The sequence below is a fragment of the Mustelus asterias genome, chromosome 8 (genome assembly GCF_964213995.1).
Source record: "Mustelus asterias chromosome 8, sMusAst1.hap1.1, whole genome shotgun sequence".
NCBI classification, from domain to species: domain Eukaryota; kingdom Metazoa; phylum Chordata; class Chondrichthyes; order Carcharhiniformes; family Triakidae; genus Mustelus; species Mustelus asterias.
This window is the reverse complement of record NC_135808.1, coordinates 24,591,076-24,608,713: the sequence shown is the minus strand read 5'-3', so window position 1 is coordinate 24,608,713 and position 17,638 is coordinate 24,591,076. Positions and strand designations below refer to the sequence as shown.

Below are 17,638 nucleotides of genomic sequence, written 5' to 3'. Positions count from 1 at the left end.
TCCCTCGAGAGCAAGAACATCCTTCCTCAGAAAAGGAGACCAAAACTGCACACAATATTCGAGGTGTGGCCTCACCAAGGCCCTGTTTACTTGCAACAATAATGTGGAGATGCCGGCGTTGGACTGGGGTAAACACAATAAGAGTTTTAACGACACCAGGTTAAAGTCCAACATGTTTATTTGGTAGCAAATGCCATTAGCTTTCGGAGCGCTGCTCCTTCGTCAGAGTGGAAATCTGCTCTCAAACAGGGCATACAGAGACACAAAATCAAGTTACAGAATACTGATTAGAATGCGAATCTCTACAGCCAACCAGGTCTTAAAGATACAGACAATGTGAGTGGAGGGAGCATTAAGCACAGGTTAAAGAGATGTGTATTGTCTCCAGACAGGACAACCAGTGAGATTCTGCAAGTCCAGGAGGCAAGCTGTGGGGGTTACTGATAGTGTGACATAACCCAACATCCTGGTTTAGGCCGTCCTCATGTGTGCGGAACTTGGCTCTCAGTTTCTGCTCAGCGACTCTGCGCTGTCGTGTGTCGTGAAGGCCGCCTTGGAGAATGCTTACCCGAACATCAGAGGCTGAATGCCCGTGACCGCTGAAGTGCTCCCCCACAGGAAGAGAACAGTCTTGCCTGGTGATTGTCGAGCGGTGTTCATCCATCCGTTGTCGTAGCACCTGCATGGTTTCCCCAATGTACCATGCCTCAGGACATCCTTTCCTGCAGCGTATCAGGTAGACAATGTTGGCCAAGTTGCAAGAGTATGTACCGTGTACCTGGTGGATGGTGTTCTCACGTGAGATGATGGCATCCGTGTCGATGATCCGGCATGTCTTGCAGAGGTTGCTGTGGCAGGGTTGTGTGGTGTCATGGTCACTGTTCTCCTGAAGGCTGGGTAGTTTGCTGCGGACAATGATCTGTTTGAGGTTGCGTGGTTGTTTGAAGGCAAGAAGTGGGGGTGTGGGGATGGCCTTGGCGAGATGTTCATCTTCATCAATGACATGTTGAAGGCTCCGGAGGAGAGGCCGTAGCTTCTCCGCTCCGGGAACTACTGGACGACGAAGGGTATTCTGTCCACCGAGTCCCGTGTTTGTCTTCTGAGGAGGTCGGTGCGGTTTTTCGCTGTGGTGCGTCGGAACTGTCGATCAATGAGTCGAGCGCCATATCCTGCTCTTATGAAGGCATCTTTCAGCGTCTGGAGGAGGATCGCAACAGACACCTAAAAGCTGATGGCATTTGCCATTAAATTAACCTGTTGGACCTTCACCTGGTGTTGTTAAAATTCTGACTGTGTTTACCCCAGTCCAACGTCGGCATCTCCACATCATTGTTGCAAGTAAACAAAGACCAAAACTGCACACAATACCCTAGGTGTGGCCTCACCAAGGCCCTGTTTAATTGCAACAACACATCCTTGCCCCTGCACTCAAAACCTCTCGCAGTGAAGGCGAACATGCCATTTGCCTTCTTTACCGCCTGCTGCACCTGCGTGCCTACCTTCAGTGACTGATGCACAAGGACACCCAAATCCTACTGCACACTCCCTTCTCCTAATTTACACCATTCAGATAGTAATCTGCCTTTTTTTTGCTTCCAAAGTGAATAACCTCACATTTATGCAAATTATACTGCATCTGCCATCAATTTGTCCACTCACTCAACCTGTCCAGATCATTCTGCATCCCGGTCACAGTTCTGCACTGATAGCGTCCCTCTCAGTGTGTGAGCGCTGTGCTGTACTGATACTGATACTGTCCCTCTCAGTCTGTGAGCTGTGTCCTGTACTGATACTGTCCCTCTCAGTGTGTGAGCTGTGTCCTGTACTGATACTGTCCCTCTCAGTCTGTGAGCTGTGTCCTGTACTGATACTGTCCCTCTCAGTGTGTGAGCTGTGTCCTGTACTGATACTGTCCCTCTCAGTCTGTGAGCTGTGTCCTGTACTGATACTGTCCCTCTCAGTGTGTGAGCTGTGTCCTGTACTTATATTAAACCTTGTACCATTGAAGCAATCACGATAAAAATAGGTCTCAGCTTGCCGAGCCTTGTTTGAGAAGTTACTGCGTTTGTTCAGGAAGGAAGTGATTTGGGAAAGTGGACAGTTGATCGAGCAGAGTTAAATTGAAAGGTCAAATGGTGCACAAAGAAACAGTATTTGGAGATTTGATGCTTGGATCAGAGTCGGGAGATTGGAATGTTTGGGAGAAAGTCGACAGGAAGGAACAAATAGTGAGAGATCACGGAGATGTGAGGCCAAAGATTAGATTATTGAATCAGGATGAAGAAATGGATCTCGCTGCTTTTCAGAAATGGGCTGTTGATGTCTGGTTGGTGGAATATCAGAAGCAGGTTAGAAAAAAGCAATTAAAGAAACTCACAGTAAAGTTTAAAATACTGTGTGAACAACCGGGTTGTTTATGTTCAGAGATATCCTGATTTGCAAACAAACAACCGTTCCTTTTACTTTATGAATATGTCTCCGTTCTGTGCACAGATCTAAAGGATGTGAAGCAACCTGTGTCCAAGTGGGTGACACAGTGGCAGTGGTTAGTGCTGCTGCCTCACAGTACCAGGGACGCGGGTTCAATTCCGGCCTTGGCCAACTGTCAGTTTGGATAAGATGCTCTTTCATGAGAATAGGAATATATGCCAAGAAAATTACAGCACAGGAACAGGCCCTTCGGCCCTCCAAGCCTGCACCAACCATGCTGCCTGACTTAACTAAAACCCCCGACCCTTCCGGGAATCATATCCCTCTATTCCCATCCTATTCATGTACTTGTCAAGACGCCCCTTAAAAGTCACTGCCATACCCGCTTCCACTCCCTCCCCTGGCCACGAATTCCAGGCACCCACTACTCTTTGTTTTAAAAAAAAATCTGCCTCGTACATCTCCTTTAAACCTTGCCCCTCGCACCTTAAACCTGTGCCTCCTAGTAATTGACTCTTCCACCCTGGGAAAAAACTTCTGACTATCCACTCTGTCCATGCCCCTCATAATCTTGTCGACTTCTATCAGGCCTCCCCTCAACCTCCGTCGCTCCAGTGAGAACAAACCAAGTTTCTCCAACCTCTCCTCATAGCTAATGCCCTCCATACCAGGCAACATCCTGGTAAATATTTTCTGTACTCTCTCCAAAGTCTCCACATCCTTCTGGTAGTGTGGCGACCAGAATGGAACACGATATTCCAAGAGCCAATTAAGGTAAGCATGCCATATGCCGCCTTGACTACCTTCTCCACCTGCATTGCCACTTTCAGTGACCTGTGTACCTGTACACCCAGATCCCTTTGCTATCAATACTCTGAAGGGTTCTGCCATTTACTGTATATTTCCTATCTGTATTAGACCTTCCAAAATGCATTGCCTCACATTTGTCTGGATTAAACTTCACCTGCCATCTCTCCACCCAAGTCTCCAACTGATCTATATCTTGCTGCATCCTCTGATGGTCCTCATCGCTGTCCGCAAATCCACCAACCTTTGTGTCGTCCGCAAACTGACTAATCAATCCAGTTACATTTTCCTCCAAATGTGAAACTTGAAGTGATGTGAGAAAGAATTGTGTGGACAGATGTGTGTGTGTAAACTTCCTGTTAGTGAATGAGAAAAGGCTGTGTGAATGCTCTGTGTTGCTGTTCCTTCAGACCAGCTCCAACTCTGTGTTTTCCTCAAAATGGTGAGTCTAAAGGCGGAGAACAGTTTAAAGGTTTTGAAACTGGGAGCTTGTTGCCGCTACAATGAAACTCTGTTGAAACGGGTGAAACATGTGGGATCTCTAATCCAGATACAAATTCACATCTGTCAGAGTGGGGTCGTTTTTTTTTAAGCTTTAATAGTGTAATTTCAAATTCAGGAATTAATTGAAGGTGATTGTTCATGGATTATTCTTGTTTTTAAAATCTCCATTTAAAAACAACCCTGGGGAACAATTGGGACTTTATCTTCTAATCCATTTTGCTCCAAGGTTTTTATTCGGAAATATCCAGTTTGAAATGGTGAATCCACAAGACTTGAAGAAATATCTTTGTTCTGCTGAAACCGCCATTACTCTGAGAACATTGTAATCCAGTCACTTTCTGAAATCGCGGTGACAGTGAATTCCTTCACCGAACGTGTTCTAATTTAGAATTAACCCATTCAGCTCCGAGCAGAATAAACCTTTTCTGTTGTTTTAATAACACACGCACACACACAGGTAACAATTGTGTCCAATACTGCAAAGTGTAACAATATTTCCAACAGTGACAAGAATTGGAAATTTACCGCGATTTGACATTTGGAGTTGCAGATGACAGTTTGATACAAAAGCTCTGATATTTCAATAATGTTTGTTATTTCCCCAGACAGAGTGCTTGGGAATGGGGGATGTGACATAAACACACTCACCAATGACAAGCAGACATTAAAAGAAAAAAATCAGGAAAGGGCAGAAGATATTGGAATTCATGAGTTCAATACAGATGAGATTCGCTCCCGATTTCTCACACATTGCGGCGCGAGGCTGAATAAAATACTTGACTACATTTAAAACCTGTTTTGAACAAAATGAGCGAGCCCGCGGCGCAATCATCTGGGCTCTCGTCTCTGTGGCCTCACGGGAGAGGTTCACTCCAGCGAGAATCACAACGGGGCAAAACCCGATAGCCTCACTAGTGGATCCAGAGGCTGTTGAAGCCATCCCGAGAAGTTGGCGGGTGGGGAGGCGGGGGGGGGGGGGGGGGGGGAGTGCCTTGTGGACAGTGCCAAGCCTGGTACTCTGGCAGTGTGAAGGGTGTGGAGCCTGATTTGTTGGGGGAGCAAACCGTGGTGGGAATATCAGTGGTGATGGGAGGGGATGTGCCGCACACTCTGCATTTGCAATTTGGCGGCGGGGGGGGGGGGGAAGGCGACTGCCACTCAGTATTTGCCTTTGGTGAGGGGAAGCAGTGGGGCCTACTGCATTGCGATTGGGAGGGGAAATCGGCCCGAGCGGTGGGATCACGAGGTTTGATCTGTCCGGGCAGGTGGGGTGTCACGGGGGCAATTGGTCCGACCATCAGGGGTCGCATGAGGCCACAGACCGCCGTGGCAGCTGGGGAGGTCCGTGTTTAGGCCATGGAGGCCTGGTGAAAGCAGCAGAGGTTGAGTGACAGGTTTCTCTGTTGCTCAGAGCAGAGGGACCTGCACATGCACAATGGTGTCCTCTGCTGTTGTCAGGCAGCATTCTGGTGATTTAAGCCCTGCCCACTCCCCCTACAGGCAAGAAACAGATTAGGGGTTCTTTTCTGCTCTCAGTGCATAAGATTGCAGAATTGGATTCACCAAAAAGACGGATCAGAAACTCTCTCGTTTTCATACTCTTTCTGGACTGAGAATATTTTTTGCAAGATCGCCCTCTCACGTCTGTGCAGGATAAACAGATCAGATCAGAATAGCTTAAAGTGCAGCTCCAGATATAGCAATTACTTCCAAACCATCACCACAGTTCCATTTAAACAGAATCACATATGTGGAGCTTGAATCAGTCAGTCGCTGTCACCTTGATGAAATCACATCTTCCCTGATTCTCTCATCCACTCCTGCTACTATGTTTGGGAACTGGTGTTCCTGGATTACAAACCCTGGAATGCACTGGAGACGAGAAAGAAATACATCACTATAGAGTGAGGCAAAGCCAGCAGAGCTGGAAACCGCCCCGTCGCCCCCCCAACAAAACCCATCAGATCCATCCAACTCCCACATCTACCAGCAGCAAAATCCATCTGACCCCTCACGCCTAATAATGCAGAAACCTGGAAGAGATACAGAGAGAGGAAGATTAGGAAAGAAAAGAGGGGGCACGACAAAATACTGGAAAGAAAAATCAAGGCACCTCCAAGGATGTCCTATCAGTCCCTGAAGAGAAAAGGATAAGGAAAGTAGAGCATTTTGGAGACCAATAAAATAGTCTGTGCCCTAAATGATAAAAAAATAAATAAAATAGTCTGTTTGAGAGGGTGGAGAATGTGATGGGTTTTGGGAGGATTAACAAGGCAAAGGGAATCCCCAATAAGTGGGAGGATAATGAATAATGTGGAGGAAGAGAGGCACCCAGGAGTGTATGTCCACAGACTGGGAAAGGTGTCAGGACAGGTTAATAAATGAGGTAAAGGTGGTATATAACATGCTTTCCTTTATTAGCCAAGGCACAGAGCAGAGTGGTTTTGCGAAAACTGTAAACAATACCAGATAGACGACAGCTGAAGCACTGCAAACAGTCTGGTCAGCACATTACACAAAAAATATTATATAATGTCGATGAATATGAGGTTATCCACTTTGGTAGCAATAATAGGAAGACAGATTATTATTTGAATGGGTGTCAATGGAGAGAGGTGGATACTCAGCGAGACCTTGATGTCCTCATGCATCAGTCGCTGAAAGTAAAGTACAGCAAGCAATAAAGAAGGCAAATGGTCTGCTGGCCTTCAGAGCGAGAGGATTTGAACATAATAATAGGGATGTTTTACTGCAATTGTATAGGGCATTAGTGAAGCCACCCCTGGAGTATTGTGTGCAGTTTTGGTATCCTTATCTGAGGAAGGATGTCCTTGCTATGGAGGGAGTACAATGAAGGTATACCAGGCTGGTTCCTGGGATGGCAGGACAAAGTCAGTTAGGATTATATTCACTGGAGTTTAGAAGAGTGAGAGGGGATCTCATAGAAATTATAAAATTCTAACAGGATTAGAGCGGGTAGATTCAGAAAAGATGTTCCCAATGGAGGGGGAGTCCAGGACGAGGGGCCATAGTTTGTGTATAAGGGGTAAAACATTTAGAACTAAGGTGTGGGGAAATTTCTTCACCCAGAGGGTGGTGAATATGTGGAATTCACTACCACACAATGTAGTTGAAGCAAAAACGTCTGATTTCAAGAAGAAATTAGATGTAGCTCTTGGGGCTAAAGAGATCAAGGGATATGGGAGGAAGGGTGGATCAGCATATTGAATTTGATGATTGGAACTGCTGTCTCACAGCGCCAGGGGCCCGGGTTCGATTTCCAACTTAGGTCACTGTCTGTGCAGAATCTGCACGTTCTCCCCGTGTCTGCGTGGGTTTCCTCCAGATGTTCCGGTTTCCTCCCACAGTCTGAGAGACGTGCTGGTTAGGTGCATTGGCTATGCTAAATTCTCCCTCAGTGTAGAGCAGGTTTGAAGGGCCAAATGGCCTACTCCTGCTTCTGGTTTCTATGTACTGGAAAGAATGCAGAGGAGAGTGTTTAATGTGGACAGGACTGGAGAATGTTCACTGTGAGGAAAGAGCGGATAGGCTGGAATAGGATTCTGTAGAATAGAGGAGGCCGAGGGGAGATTTAATTGGGGTGGATATAATTATGAGGAGCCATGGTAAATAGAGATGACACATTTACCCTCACAGAGGGTCAAAAACCAGAGGGCACAGATTTAAAGTAATTGGTAGAAAGATCAGAGTGGAAATGAGGAAAGAGTTTTTCACCCAGAGGGTGGGAGGGACCCGGGACTCACTGTCTAAAAGGATGGTAGAGGCAGAAACTCACACCACATTGAGTCAATTCTTGGATGTCGAGTTGAAGAGCTGTGATCTACAGAGCTGCAGGCCGAGTACAGGAAGGTGAGATGAGGCTGGAGAGCTCTTCATTAACAGGCAGGGACATGATGGGCTGAATGGCCTCGCTCTCAAACATACATTTTCTATCATTCAACATTCCAACCACGCACCACGAGCTAAACCCCTCAGAGCCCCAAACGCCAGCTAAACCCATCAGAGCCCCAAACGCCAGCTAAACCCATCAGAGCCCGAAACGCCAGCTAAACCCATCAGAGCCCCAAATGCCAGCTAAACCCCTAAGATCCACTCCGAACCCCAAACATCCAGTGAAAGAACAGACCCATCATGTGTCACAGAATCCCTACAGCACAGGAGGCCATTCAGCCCATCGAGCCTGAACCGACAACAATCCCACCCAGGGCGTATTCCTGTAACCCCATGTATTTATCCTGTTAATCCCCCTCACAGTAAGGGGTAATTTAGCACAGCCAATCAACATAACCTGTACATCTTTGGAGTGTGGGAGGAAACCGGAGCACCCAGAGGAAACCCACGCAGACACGGGGAGAATGTGCAAACTCCACACAGACAAAACAAGACTGATGTTAAATCCTGTGGGAGTGGCACAGCCCAGTGACCAACTTCAGGGAAATCTCAGGGAATTACGACTTCCTGAAAGAAATTGAGCAGCTGAGAGGAGGCTGTCCAGGGTGAGACGTTTCCGGATGTCTCTATACCTCAACACCCACAATGTCTCCACCCTCAGACTGTACAGGAGCAGCCGTCTCCAGAAGGCCAGTCTCAAAGCTCAGTGTTGGATTGGATGGGCTGCTCTTTAGTGACTATACAGCGAGAGACAGACACTGAGCTCACATCCCACCCACCAGATTGTACAGCTAAATCCAGCGGGAATATCCAAGTTAGAAGGATCAGCTCCCAATATTTATCAACACAGTTCATACCTCAGGAACGCGTGGAGGAGCTGGATGAGGAATCCCCACCATCAGAAGCTGTTAAAGGAGGGAGAGACATTAAAAACTGTTCATTATCAGAGAGACAGAGACTGTGCACAAGATATAGATACATAGAGAAAGAGACACACACACATACATACACACACCATTTGGTTGAGTATATTTGACACAGAATGAACAATGATTCACACATTACACAGAGATACAGATGATGTTTGATGATCAGCTTACTCTTTGCAGGATTGTAGTCACTCTTCCCTCTCCCTGTAAAACATGGAATGTTCATTGAGTGACGAGACTGAGAGAAAATCAGAGACAGAGGCTGGAACTCTCGCTCGCACTGAGCCCCGACAACACAATTCTGAACCTTCACTCCCACCACAACCTAAGACCCTCACTTTGCCCTTGCCAGTGACCCTCTCTCTGACCTTAGACCCTCACTCCCACACTGACCTCAGCCCCTCACTGATACCCTGAGCTCCTCATCCAATCTGAGACTCTTCCCACAATTCTCAGACACTCCCTCTTTATCATGAGCCCCTTACCCTTCCTATCCCAACCCTGCAGCTCTTCCACCCACTCTGTGCCCCCCCCCACACCAACCTGAGACCCACAGCCTGAGCCACCCCCACCCTGGAATACTCTCCCACAATCCCTCCCCCCAGTGAGGAGCTGCTCTTTTCCCTCCAATTCCTACCTTTCTTGTTGTAGGTGACGACAGCCACAATGATGAGAGCGATGAGCACGAGGACCCCGACCACAATCCCGACAGTAACAGCAACCTGGGAGCGAGACTTTGGTTCTGTTAGAGAGAGAGAATCAGAGAGACTGAGTGAATCAGGGAGAGGGAAAAGTGAGAAGCAGAGAGGGGGAAAAAGAGAATGAGAGAGGCAGAGAATGTGAGAGTGAATCATAGAATCCCGACAGTGCAGACGGAGGCCATTCGGCCCATCAGGTCTGCACTGACAACAATCCCATCTATGCCCTATCCCTGTAACATGTATTTAACCTGCAAACCCCCTGACACTAAGGGGCAATTTAGCACGGCCAATCCACCTAACCAGTGGATCTTTGAACTGTGGGAGGAAAGCAGAGCACCCGGAGGAAACCCACGCAGACACGGGGAGAACATGCAAACTCCATCCAGACAGTGACCAAGCCGGGAATCGAACCTGTGTCCCTGGTGCTGTGAGGCAGCAGTGCTAACCCCTGTGCTACTGTGCCGCCCATAAAACGGGAAAGAAAAATGAGACAGAATGAATTAGAGAGAGAGAGAATCAGGAAACACAGGATATACAACACAGAAACCAGCCATTCAGCCCATCCAGTTGATGCTGGTATTTATGTTCCACTTGAGCCTCCTCCCATCTTTCCTCATCTAAAACAACCATTTTAACTCTATTCCCTTCTCCCTCATTTGCTTGTCTATCTTCCCCTTAAACTATACTGTTCAGTTCAGCCACTCCCTGTGGTAGTGAGCTCACATTCTCACCACTCTGGGTAAAGAGGTTTCTCCTGAATTGCCCATTGGATTTTTTGGTGACTGTCTTGTATTGATGACCTTGTTATGATCTTTCCACAAGAGGAAACATTCTCCATGTGTCTGATCTATAAAACATCTTTCATAAATTTAAAGACCTCGATTAGATCAACCCTCAGCCTTCTGTTTTCCCGAGAGCAGAGACCCAGCCGGTCAATCCTTTCCTGAGATTTCCACCCACTCATTTCTGGAATCATCTCTGTAAATCTTCTCCACACTCTCTCCCCTGACTCTATATCCTTTGTATGAGATGGTGACTGGAACTGCACATGGTACTCTAAATGTGCTATAATGTAGGTTTCATACAGGTTTACAAATAACGTCCATATTTGACAATCCTATCCATCAAGAAATGAAACCTGGTTTTTCGTTTGGTTTGTTTATGGCCTTGTCTAACCTGTGTCTAATTGGTGTATTTGTACACCTTTGCTCCTCAACCTCATCCAGACCTGCACCTTCCTCGTAATAAGGATGTATCGGGAGGTCACTTAACAGAAAACTACGTCTTATTCATCTGTGCTGAACTCCATTCACCAATTATTTGCTCATTCGACAAGTTTATTAACGTCCTATTAATTTCTTGAAGTTCTCCTTAGTATTAAATAATTCCCCCAATTTGGTGTCATCTGCAAATTGGTCAATTTTATTTTGATTCCAATGTCCAAATCAGTGAGTGTAAAGCATGAAGAGCAGTAATCCCAGCACTGATCCTTGTGGAACACCTTCCATCACTCTGAATAACTCCCTTTACTCACACTCTCTGCTTTCTGTCTCAAAGTCAACGAGCAATCCATTCTGTCACTTATCGTCTAAATCCACATTCTTTGACCCGATTCATTAATCTATCATGAGCTATGTTATCGATTACATTTGAAAAATCATATTAAATTATATCTATTACATTGTCTCCTCCCTCTGTTACATCCTCAAAAAATCCACTCAGTGGAGAAAAACAAGATTTTCCATTTCAATATCCATGCTGACTATTCATTGTTATATTTTTTGATTTCTAGATTTTCATGAATTCTCTCCAATAGAAGGAGTTATTTTTCTGAACTCTGATCTGAAGCTGACTGAAGTAAACTCCCAGGATGCACTGGGTCCTATCCTACTGTAATATCCCAGGATACACTGGGCCTTGTCCTAATATAACATCCCAGGGCACACTGGGTCCTCTCAGGTTGTAATATCACAGCAGACACTGGGCCCTGCCATCCTGCAATATCCCAATACACCAGGTCCTATCCCTCCTCTGAAATCCCAAGCACACCAGGCCCTGTCCCTTCTCTAAAATTCCAACAGACATTGAGTCCCGTCATCCAGTAATATCCCAGGATACACTGCATCCTGTCATACTGTAACATCCCAGGATACTCCATGTCCTGTCAGGCTGTAATATCCCAGATATACTGCACCCTGACCAACTATAATAGCTCATGATACACAGCCCTGTCTTACTGTAATATCCATCGATACAATGGTTCCTGTGCTTCCTGTTATTTCCCAGGATGCACTGGGCCCTGTCATGCTGTAATATTCCAGGATACACCAAGCCCCATCCCTCCTGAAATATCTCACGAGTCACTGGATCCTGGCGCACTGTAATACACCAGGATCGACTGGATTGTGTTGCACTGTAATGTCCCAGGATACTCTGGGCCCTACCCCTCCTGTAATTTCCCAGGATACACTGCAGTGTGACGTACTATAATTTCCCAGGATACACTGGAATCTGTTGCACCGTAATATCCCAGGATACTCTGTGCCCTTTCACCTGTAATATCCCAGGATACAATGGGGTGCAGACAGATAAAATCATTATTGCAGTTGTTCTTTAACAACAATAATGGCGCTAAGTGTGATTCTGGCAGAGGGTTAAGCATGCTGAGATTTTTGGTCAACTTATATTTAAAAACAGATGCAGGTCGTAAAGCTGTTCTTGATGTGGTCTGCCCGGTGAACTGTGACCTGACACTGTTCTTTGGGAATAGAGGGATATGGTCCCCGGAAGGGTAGGGGGTTTTAGTTAAGTTGGGCAGCATGGTCAGTGCAGGCTTGGAGGGCCGAAGGGCCTGTTCCTTGTTCTAGTTCCTGTACTGACCAAATATGGGAAGTTGTTTACTTTGAGTTAGACCTGATGGCACCGACAGAGGATAAGCTATGTGTCCTGCATGCAGGCTTGAGTGAGCATTGTGGAATCGGTTACAAGTAATTCATTGGCTTGGTCGAGCAACATGATCAGTTCCCAGTTACACCATTGGCTGGGTGTTACAGAATTTTCTGGAAAGTGAGAACAGTTTTGGGGGTAAAGGCACACGTCAGCCCTTTGTTTCCAGCAATAACTCCAGAGATCAACCATCGCAAGAAGTGTACCCTGCAGAACATCTTCAGAGAAAGACGCTGAGGAAAGTTCTACATCGGGAACAGACATTTTACTCTAAACCAGGACATATCTATTTCCAGTTAAAGGATTAGAATATCTGTTTGCAGTTAAGGAATGAGAATTAATGTTCAGTTAAAGAATTAATGTCCACAAAAAGAGTTAAAATGTTGCAACTGTTGTAAGTTTGAGTTTGGTACTTAAAGTGTTAAATAGATTATTAAGTGGAATAGACTCGGCTTCTGTCCTTTGTCCGACTAAACTGAAATGTTTGCAAAGAGTTTGAATTAGTAGCCAAATAATAGGGGCACATTTCACATTAAATCCCTGGACACACAATTACTGTCCTCTAAAGGTAGCGCCATGATAAATAAAGTATTGAAGATTAATATTTATTTCCCATTCTCTGTATCCTGGGTCTCAGGCTCAGCACTGACCCTCCCTCTTGTGATCCTGGCCTGAGGCTGTGTCCTCTCTAACAGTGAGAAACAGTCTTACCGTAAATCACCACCAGTGTCTCCTTCATCCCGCTGTGTTCCACCCGACAGGAATACTCGGCCTGGTCCTCTGGATCAAACTCTACCCATTTCCGGATCTGGTAGGTGCTGTCGTGATTGGGTAAGATCCCACTGGACAGAGTCTCATCAATCACCACTCCGTCTCTCCACAGATTCACCTCGATGGCTTGAGGGTAAAACCCGGTGACGGCACAGGACAGCTGGTTAGAATCACCCAGGCGGGTAAAGGACACGACGGGGGCAACTGAGAGAGAAAGAAAGAGGAGTCAGTACAGGAACCTTGAGATAGAGAGTCCCGGGCATCTCATCTCTCACTTACCAACTCACCAACTCTCAGTTCTCTCTGTCCATACTCCAGATATTTCTTCAGCCACTCGATACACTCTCCCTCTAGGTAACTTTTCCATCCCTTGCTGTTGGCTATGTCCCTGTCCAAATTGTTTTTGATGATCTCTCCCCATGTGATCGGGGTCACCCACACCATGTGATCCTTGTCAAAGCTGATAAAATCTTTTCCGTCCCACCCAAACTGGTTGAATCCACTCGTGGTCCCATCATCCCTCAGGTCACAGCCAGTCATCGTCTGGTAGACATGGATCCCTGTGGATCAGAAACACAAACAACCAATCAGAGACAGTGTCACTTGGGAGCACCACACACACAGCCAATCAATGCCAACTACACTGGGAGGAGCCACATTGACCAACTTGATCCCAGAGTTGTGGGAGAGTGAGCACTCACCTCCTGACTGGTTGGCCCGAGACATGAAGAGCGGAATATCGGCTTTGGAATACCGTTCCTGCTCCTGTACAAGCATCTTCTTCCGCTCCCAGGACTCAAGCCCCTCGCTCTCCACCATCCACTGCTCCCGGGGGATTAGTTCCCTCCGATCACTGTCGTACACAACAAACTGGACATCGTCCACATAACCGACAGCTACAAACTCTGGGAAACCGGGGACCGGGGTCATTCCCGAGAGGAAATACCGCAGAGAGTGAGAGCCTGAAAAACAGAGAGGGAGAGAAATTCAGGATATGCACCCTAAAAACGCTGACACACAGATATCAGGATTTGAACCCCTAACCATCAACACCCACACAGAGAGGGACATCAGGGTACGAACCCATTAACACGCGACAGGCCATGGTGTTTGGGACTGTGAATTATTCAGGGATGCAGTTTCACACTGCGACGGACAGGACAGTGGGCACTATCACAATCTGCTCTGTGCTTGGTGTGGGTGTGGAGAAAGCTGGGCAGATTGTGTCTCCTCTTGATTACGCAGGTCTAGTTGGTGCCAGGGTTACACCTTGAGCGATGCCACGATACTTTGAGGCAATGTTTGCCCTGGGGGTAAGTGTTGGTGATGGAGAGTTCATTCAGATGGCAAAGCTCCAGAAGGTGCTTAGAAGCTGGATATAACTGTCTGACTCGCACAACAGACCCACCAGAGGTATTGGTGCAGTGATGTGCTTCCACAATACAGTTCCCCTGAGAGTCCTCAGCATAGAAGTCCCATGCATTCGGTCAAATATAATTATCGATGATCTTGCTCACACCGTGATGACCGAGGCACAATGGCCATGATCACTGTCTGTCCCAACACATTGTTGAAGTCACTTAGGCTGAAAAGACTCCAGTCATCCAGAATCTTCCTCAGGACATCAGCTAAGGAATTGTAGAAATGCTGGAGTCTCCAGCCAGGTCTGATTTCTCCTCCCTCCCCATCACTCTCCAATTGTGCATTGCGCTGGAGTCCCTAACTAGGCCTGTGCTATTCCTTTACACACACTCTCTCGCTATTCATGCATTGCTGCTGGGAGTCTTTTACTGGGTCTGATTATATGGGTAGCACGGTGGCAGAGTGGTTAGCACTGCTGCCTCATAGCACCAGGGACCCGGGTTCAATTCCGGCCTCGGGTGACTGTCTGCGTGGAATTTGTACGTTCTCCCCGTAGGTTTCCTCCAGGTTCTCCGGTTTCTTCCCACATTCAAAAGATGTGCGGGTTCGGTTGATGGGCCATGCTAAATTGCCCCTTAGTGTCAAGATGATTAGTAGGATGAATACATGGGGTTACGGGAATAGGGCCCAGGTGGGATTGTTCTCAGTGCAGATTCGATGGGCTAAATAGCCTTCTTTTGCACTGCAGGGATTCTATGACACTATACTTCTGCTGCTCTCTCTCTCTCTAATCGTGCACTGTTGCTGAAGCCTTTATGTGGAGATGCCGGCGTTGGACTGGGGTGAACACAGTAAGAAGTCTCACAACACCAGGTTAAAGTCCAACAGGTTTATCTGGTAGCAAATACCATAAGCTTTCGGAGCGCTGCCCCTTCGTCAGATGGAGTGGAGCCTCCGGAGCCTTCAACATGTCATTGATGAAGACGAACATCTCGCCAAGGCCATCCCCACACCCCCACTTCTTGCCTTCAAACAACCACGCAACCTCAAACAGACCATTGTCCGCAGCAAACTACCCAGCCTTCAGGAGAACAATGGCCACGACACCACACAACCCTGCCACAGCAACCTCTGCAAGACGTGCCGGATCATCGACACGGATGCCATCATCTCACGTGAGAACACCATCTACCAGATACACGGCACCTACTCTTGCAACTCGGCCAACGTTGTCTACCTGATACGCTGCAGGAAAGGGTGTCCCGAGGCATGGTACATTGGGGAAACCATGCAGACGCTACGACAACGGATGAATGAACACCGCTCGACAATCACCAGGCAAGACTGTTCTCTTCCTGTGGGGGAGCACTTCAGCAGTCATGGGCATTCAGCCTTGGATCTTCAGGTAAGCATTCTCCAAGGCGGCCTTCACAACACACGACAGCGCAGAGTCGCTGAGCAGAAACTGATAGCCAAGTTCCGCACACATGAGGACGGCCTAAACCGGGATGTTGGATTTATGTCACATTATCAGTAACCCCCACAGCTTGCCTCCTGGACTTGCAAAATTTCACGAGCTGTTCTGTTTGGAGACAATACACATCTCTTTAACCTGTGTTTAATGTTCCGTCCACCCACATTGTCTGTACATTTAAGACCTGGCTGGCTGTAGTATTCGCATTCTAATCAGTATTCTGCAACTTGATTCTGTCTGTTTGCACTGTTTGAGAGCAGATTTCCACTCCATCTGATGAAGGAGCAGCGCTCCGAAAGCTTATGGTATTTGCTACCAAATAAACCTGTTGGACTTTAACGTGGTGTTGTGAGACTTCTTACTGAAGCCTTTAACCAGTCTCTGCTATTCATCTACACTCACTCTCTCTTTCCTGGTTGCTGCCTGCTGTCTTCAGCCAGGAACCTCCTCACCAAAATGGTTGTGGAAATCTGAAATCCTCTTTCCCGCAAGAAGCTGCAGCTGTTGTGGATCAATTGCAGCTTTCAAAATTGAGATGGATTTTTGTGGGGATGCAGAAAATGGAGTTTAGATTATTCCCCTCCTGTTCCTGTAATGCTTCAACCTCTCCCTTTCTCTGTCTCGCTCCTCGATCTCCAATCCCACGTCCCTGCTCTCATTTTCCTCACATCCCAGTTTCCCTCCTTTAAGAAACCCAGTACCCAGCCTGGCATTGCCCCTCTCACACCCCATCACTCACTGACCCAGGGATAATCCCCCAGTACCCAGTCTGGCATTGCCCCTCTCACACCCCATCACTCACTGACCCAGGGTTAATGCCCCAGTACCCAGCCTGGCATTGCCCCTCTCACACCCCATCACTCACTGACCCAGGGTTAATGCCCCAGTACCAAGCCTGGCATTGCCCCTCTCACACCCCATCACTCACTGACCCACGGTTAATGCTCCAGTACCCAGCCTGGCATTGCCCCTCTCACACCCCATCACTCACCTGCAGACACCTCTCCACACAGAAGGACCAGCTCTATCAGTCCAATCATTGCTGCTTCCCTCATGTTGGGGGAAACATTTGGAGTTCTCAGCCCGTTAGCTGTGTCCTGTATTTCCAGGAAAAGGTGTTCCTGTTCCGGTAACTTACTGCAAACTGATTGGACCAATCAGAATAAAAACATTGTGTGAGTCATTAGTCTCCGGCAGAATAGACACAAAGCTGATTGGGAAACAAACTTTGTGTTTAATTGTGGTAAAGAAATGTGTTGCGATTCTCCCAGCGCATTGTGCTACTTTAGCAGCGCAGGGTGCAGGGAGACTATAGCGGGGGCTGTGCAGCGAGCTTCCCGCTGCACGCCGGATTTCCGGCGCGGAGCTGTATCATTTATTTAAACCATGATTTCAATCTAATTAGCGGGCCTGGGACGGAATTCTCCGGGCCCGCCAGCGTCTCCACCCCGCGTCCCGCCAGGAGTGTTTCACCCCAGTCGGGTTCACAACAGATCCCCACTTGCTGGCGGCCTGACCCCAATGGAGTGAAGGGGGCGGGGGTAGAAAGGGTTCCCCCTCCTGTGCATTGCCAGCTTGTCAGTGCCAGCCTGGCCCCCCAGCACTGCCCAAGGGGCAAGGTGCCAATGCCCAGTTGGGGCAACTTGGCACTGCCCAATGGGGGGGGGGGGCATTGGGCAATGTCAAGGGGTGGGGCCTAATGTAGCATGGCCTGATGGGGGCAGGGTGTCTGGGGGGGGGGGGGGATGTTGATTGATGGATTGGGGGGGTGGGGTGTCCCGCTGCCACTCTGCACTTGGGCT

The 17,638-nt window shown here is 47.6% G+C and overlaps 1 protein-coding gene across 1 annotated transcript; it reads right to left on the bottom strand.

Annotated features, from left to right (window-relative positions):
• Positions 1–4,146: 4,146 nt before the first annotated feature.
• LOC144496938 (class I histocompatibility antigen, F10 alpha chain-like) lies at positions 4,147–16,945 on the bottom strand. The gene is made up of 8 exons (XM_078217560.1): positions 16,828–16,945; positions 13,702–13,962; positions 13,288–13,560; positions 12,941–13,204; positions 9,220–9,324; positions 8,754–8,786; positions 8,511–8,558; positions 4,147–5,613 (listed from the first exon to the last, which is right to left on the bottom strand). The coding sequence occupies exons 1-7, from the start codon at positions 16,889–16,891 to the stop codon at positions 8,512–8,514; spliced, it is 1,047 nt and encodes a 348-aa protein (XP_078073686.1). The 5' UTR covers positions 16,892–16,945; the 3' UTR covers positions 4,147–5,613; position 8,511.
• Between the last annotated feature and the right edge of the window lie 693 nt (positions 16,946–17,638).

Excerpts from the sequence above, each read along its gene's own strand:
- LOC144496938 (XM_078217560.1), bottom strand. The coding sequence starts at position 16,891 with ATGAGGGAAGCAGCAATGATTGGACTGATAGAGCTGGTCCTTCTGTGT. Across the intron at positions 13,205-13,287 it reads ACAGAGAGAACTGAGAGTTG|TTGCCCCCGTCGTGTCCTTT; the intron begins GTGAGTTGGTAA and ends TTTCTCTCTCAG. Across the intron at positions 8,787-9,219 it reads CGTCACCTACAACAAGAAAG|GGAGAGGGAAGAGTGACTAC; the intron begins GTAGGAATTGGA and ends CATGTTTTACAG.